Source organism: Poromitra crassiceps, assembly GCF_964638095.1.
Source record: "Poromitra crassiceps genome assembly, chromosome: 26".
NCBI classification, from domain to species: Eukaryota; Metazoa; Chordata; class Actinopteri; order Beryciformes; family Melamphaidae; genus Poromitra; species Poromitra crassiceps.
The window spans coordinates 5267155-5272154 of NC_139640.1; the positions used below are offsets into that span (position 1 = coordinate 5267155).

The 5000-nt window shown below is 43.2% G+C and overlaps 1 protein-coding gene across 1 annotated transcript in view; it reads right to left on the reverse strand.

Annotated features, from left to right (window-relative positions):
- The window catches only part of LOC310798905 (sialoadhesin-like), a gene marked incomplete at its 5' end in the record, with an annotated part of 13644 nt that overhangs the window by 1271 nt on the left and 7373 nt on the right, over nucleotides 1-5000 (reverse strand). The window contains one exon of the mRNA XM_083661463.1: nucleotides 4579-4638. Coding sequence (XP_083517589.1) covers nucleotides 4579-4638 — 60 coding nt within the window. The remainder of the gene's footprint in view (nucleotides 1-4578; nucleotides 4639-5000) is intronic.

Sequence of the window (5000 nt, forward strand, 5' to 3'; positions counted from 1 at the left end):
TTGTACCAGGTTATTTCCCATCTCTGTTAATAGACAATATGTGTTCCCTAATCTACAGAGTTACAGCAGCAGGTTCCAGAGCAGATGAGTTGAGACACGACTGACAGCTAAAAGCAGCATGTGGGGCGGTCAGGATGAGCTGTTGCACAACCCGGGTCACCGTGACTCAATATTACAACATCAGAAATCTGTTTAGTTTCTGACAGATTTCAAATGCCAAGTGTCTGACACAAGCCTGACATCCTCATGAAAAATAACATTTCATCCCTTGCTCAGTTCCATGCTGTATCACTATCATTTGACCGACATGTGTGATTTAAAACGTCGTCAGAGTGAAAGTTCCTGAGTTCCTCTTTAGAACAGAGAATGTTGTCAGCTGTGATCTTTTCCATGTGGTTCTAACAGGACAGAGGACACTAGACCCTTTTCACTGGAAACGAGAAATGAGAAAATAAAGTACAGAAACAAAAGCCTTTTTCAGACATGCAGTGAACTCCTGAAGATATCCAGACGTTACTCAGATGGGGTCTGAACACGATTGTCCTTTGTGAGCGTGCCCCCGCACAAACAGATCTTGAGTTGGGTCAATTTCCATTTTTGCCGGTTCGATCCAGTGTCTTAAACTGCTTTGATTTCATGCCAACCAACTGAACCGACATTATGCCAGGTGAGAGATGAGATGAGATCAACTTTATTGTCCCAGAAGGGAAATTTGTCTTGGGCAAAAAGTGCCCGTAGCCACATCCTGTGTTACAAAAACACAAGAACACACAAACAGGACAGACACAGCATTACAAACACACAAGAACACACAAACAGGACAGACACAGCATTACAAACACACAAGAACACACAAACAGGACAGACACAGCATTGCACTAAGACACATAACAGTGGGGAGATGCCAACTGAGGCATGAAATTGCACAAGCCCTATTGCACAATTTGTTTAAATCATACATACCCGTAGGTAAAAAAGAATATAAAATCATCAATAAAACCAGCAGCGAGATATTGGATAAAAGAATAAAAGAGTAAAAGATTAAAATAAGATTAAATGAAAAATAAAAGAAATAAGATAAGAAGGTAAAACATGGGGCTAAGATTACCGTTCCTACTTAAAGTGCCTCCACCTACATACTATGGGTTGTTACAACCTGGAGGAAGAGCAGGCTGTTTGTTCAGAAGTGCAATCGAGGTGGGGAGAAAGGAGAGCTTATAGCGGTTGCTCCTGTATCTGCTGGCTCTGAATCTTCTGCCAGAAGGTAACAACTCATATTCTGAAAATAAAATGTGAGAAGGGTCGGTCAGAGCTCTATGAGCCAGGCTGATCACCTTTTTTCTCAAAGATGGACTGGAGCGTCAGTGATTCTTTCTTGCCGATCACTTTCATGGCTGTGTTCACCATTTTTTTAAATTCTAGATTTGAGCTTGACTGTGAGAGACCCAAACCATGCCGCCATGCCATATCTGATCCGGTGCATAGGCGAGCCCGTAGAGAGAGCTTCGGGCCCCGCTCTTACACAGTAGGTTGCCGACCACCAGGAACAACGCAAATAATGTCACCCTCAAAACCACAGAGGAGAAAGTTGCAGCGGAGCTGGAAATCTACGAGCAGGAGGAAGTGATTGACGGAGAATCCGAACTGTTGGCGTGGTGGGGAACCAACGAGTCTCGCTTTCCATTGTTGGCAAATGTAGCGCAGAAGTACTTGAGCATTTGCGCTACAAGCAGTCCATCAGAGAAAGTGCACAGCAGGGGATATTGTTACACCTCAAAGGTCTCAACTGAAGCCAGCAAAAGACATGCTCACGTTTCTGGCCAAGAATTTGTAGAGGATTATGGCTGAGAAACCCTAAACCTAAACCCTAAACCTATGATGCCATGCAGGTTCTAAATGGCATTATTTTGTATCTTAACTGCATAGTTTTTAGTGTTTTGAACATAACGTATGGGTAGAAGCCTGTGTTGAGTCTCTCTCTCAGAGCTGCTGTGTTGTATTCTCAGCTGGTGGTGGGGACCGCTACAGTGCGTGTTTTCACACCACCACTTATTTAAGTTCACTGTTTTGCTGTGTGGTGTTTTTGGAAAATGGCACATTGATGATGTGTGAAAACCATTGACAGTAAGATGGACAGAGTGTGTGTGATGTCCAGAGATGCTCACAAGTCACTTTTTGCAAGTCCAAGTCAAGTCTCAAGTCTTTGGTCACAAGTCCAAGTCAAGTCTTTGGTCACAAGTCCAAGTCAAGACTTTGGTCACAAGTCCAAGTCAAGTCTTTGGTCACAAGTCCAAGTCAAGTCTCAAGTCTTTGGTCACAAGTCCAAGTCAAGTCTTTGGTCACAAGTCCAAGTCAAGTCTCAGGTCACAAGTTCAAGTCAAGTCTCAAGTCTTTGGTCACAAGTCCAAGTCAAGTCTTTGGTCACAAGTCCAAGTCAAGTCTCAAGTCTTTGGTCACAAGTCCAAGTCAAGTCTTTGGTCACAAGTCCAAGTCCCCATCTCTGGTGACATCACCCATTAATTTTGGACTGATGTTTTGGAGCGTCTCCACTTGGCGTTTTGGCTGCTGCCATCTTATTTTCCCCTCGCTGTCAGGTGAGAATTAGCGGCTGGCGACTGCACGTGTATCAGAGGAAGCTTGTAGCTAGTCTACAACTCTCCCCAGATCGGCGGAGAAAACGACGGCACAGTGGCTCAGTGGTTAGCACTGTCCCCTCACAGCAAGAAAGTCGTGTGTTTGAATCTCCACCCCAGGTTCTTTCTGTGTGGAGCTTGCATGTTCTCCCGCTGTCTAAAGACATGCTGTGTTTGTGTACTATCATAATGTAATGTAGTAAAATGTGTAGTAGGTAACTATGTTGTGTGTAGATATGATGTAGTATGTGACTGTGATGATGCTACTGTATGTAACAGTAGTATTGTATCCCGTGTTGTGATATGTTCCCACACGGACGTGAGATAGTGTAACACCAGGAGCAGAGAATGCAGAATGTTGTCAGAGCGCTGAATGACGAATACAACGTGTTTAATAAAAAAGTGTAAGCCACTAAAGAGCTTTAATGGTCCATTCTATAGAGAAAGCAGATAGAATGAAACACTGTATGTAAACTTTAAAGCCCTTTGAGATAAGCTTGTGTGATAAACTGAACTGAAGTGAAAAAGGGGCGGGGAACACAAAGATAGGTGTGATCAAGTGTTTTGCTGTGCAGCGTTTATGAATGTTATGAATGTTATGTTATGAATGTGTGTAATGAAAAGTGTGAAAAGAGATCACATGACAAACACAGGCGAGGTGTCACACTGCCCTGACAGATGAGCCAAAACTCTCACTTCTCTCTTTAGCTCAAGTGTTGAACTGTGAAACATTTAGGCTCGTCTTTACTCAAACACTACATCTCACAGTCAAGTCATGATGTGAACAGAATGGAAGCAACACAGAGATTATATTACAGTCGATTCATTTTGAGTCATGTGTGTTTTATGGCTGCATTACATTTGATATTGAGTGGTTTTTGTGTCTGTCTTATCCAGAGAAACTCCTGATGAGGCCACCAGCTCCTAGATCAGTCATTCTGTCTTATCCAGAGAAACTCATGATGAGCCCACCAGCTCCTAGATCAGTCATTCTGTCTTATCCAGAGAAACTCCTGATGAGGCCACCAGCTCCTAGATCAGTCATTCTGTCTTATCCAGAGAAACTCATGATGAGGCCACCAGCTCCTAGATCAGTCATTCTGTCTTATCCAGAGAAACTCCTGATGAGCCCACCAGCTCCTAGATCAGTCATTCTGTCTTATCCAGAGAAACTCATGATGAGGCCAGCAGCTCCTAGATCAGTCATTCTGTCTTATCCAGAGAAACTCCTGATGAGGCCACCAGCTCCTAGATCAGTCATTCTGTCTTATCCAGAGAAACTCATGATGAGGCCACCAGCTCCTAGATCAGTCATTCTGTCTTATCCAGAGAAACTCATGATGAGGCCACCAGCTCCTAGATCAGTCATTCTGTCTTATCCAGAGAAACTCATGATGAGGCCACCAGCTCCTAGATCAGTCATTCTCAAGGAGCCTCATTTAGTCCACATCAGAGCCACAGACCCCATTTGATGAGATGATGTCTCAAATACTATTATGTTATACTGTTATGATTTAGTCCAGAACTCCATGACTGTCTGTATTGTAGGTAAAGAGATCAGTCAACACTCGCGAACATCTCTCGTTATATTCAGTTTATAACATAATATTATATAACAGTTTGTTTGAAATTTATTTTGTGGTTATGGCCGAAGTGGCTGCCGCAAACCGTTTCATTTCACTTCCTGATGACACCGGCCCGCACACAGACTAATCATCAAAAATCATCAAGACAACACTGGCCGATTCACTCTGCTTTCAAGCGAGACTACTCTGCGTTGGTCTCGTCTAATATTAGAGGTAAGATGTGAGGCATCGATATTCAATTTAGACTGTTTAATAACAATCGAAAATCTTGCTCGTAGCTGCTTTAATTTACAAGAAGTGAACACAGTTGGAGAAAAGCTGGTTTGGAAATTGAAATAATAGCTAGCTTTTATAGCTACCTGGCTACTGCGCTGTAGACAACGTCCTCGTCCACCTGATGCTGCCCACAACCTGCCGGCCTGAAAACACACAGAGACATAGAGGAGACATTTCATCAGTTAGAACATTTCAGACAGAATATCACTTCATGTAACACACTCCATGTAACACACTCCATGTAACACACTCCATGTAACACACTCCATGTAACACACTCCATGTAACACTCCATGTAACACACTCCATGTAACACACTCCATGTAACACACTCCATGTAACACACTCCAGCATCAGACCAGACCAGACCCAGGTCAGACCAACAGCAGGAAGACTTAGAAGACTGTGGGCCCTATCTTCGCGGTAATTAAATAAATAGTTGTTTTTCTGACTTTCTATGTACTGTCAAATCACATAGCTCCATAACTCCAGACCATGACTGACC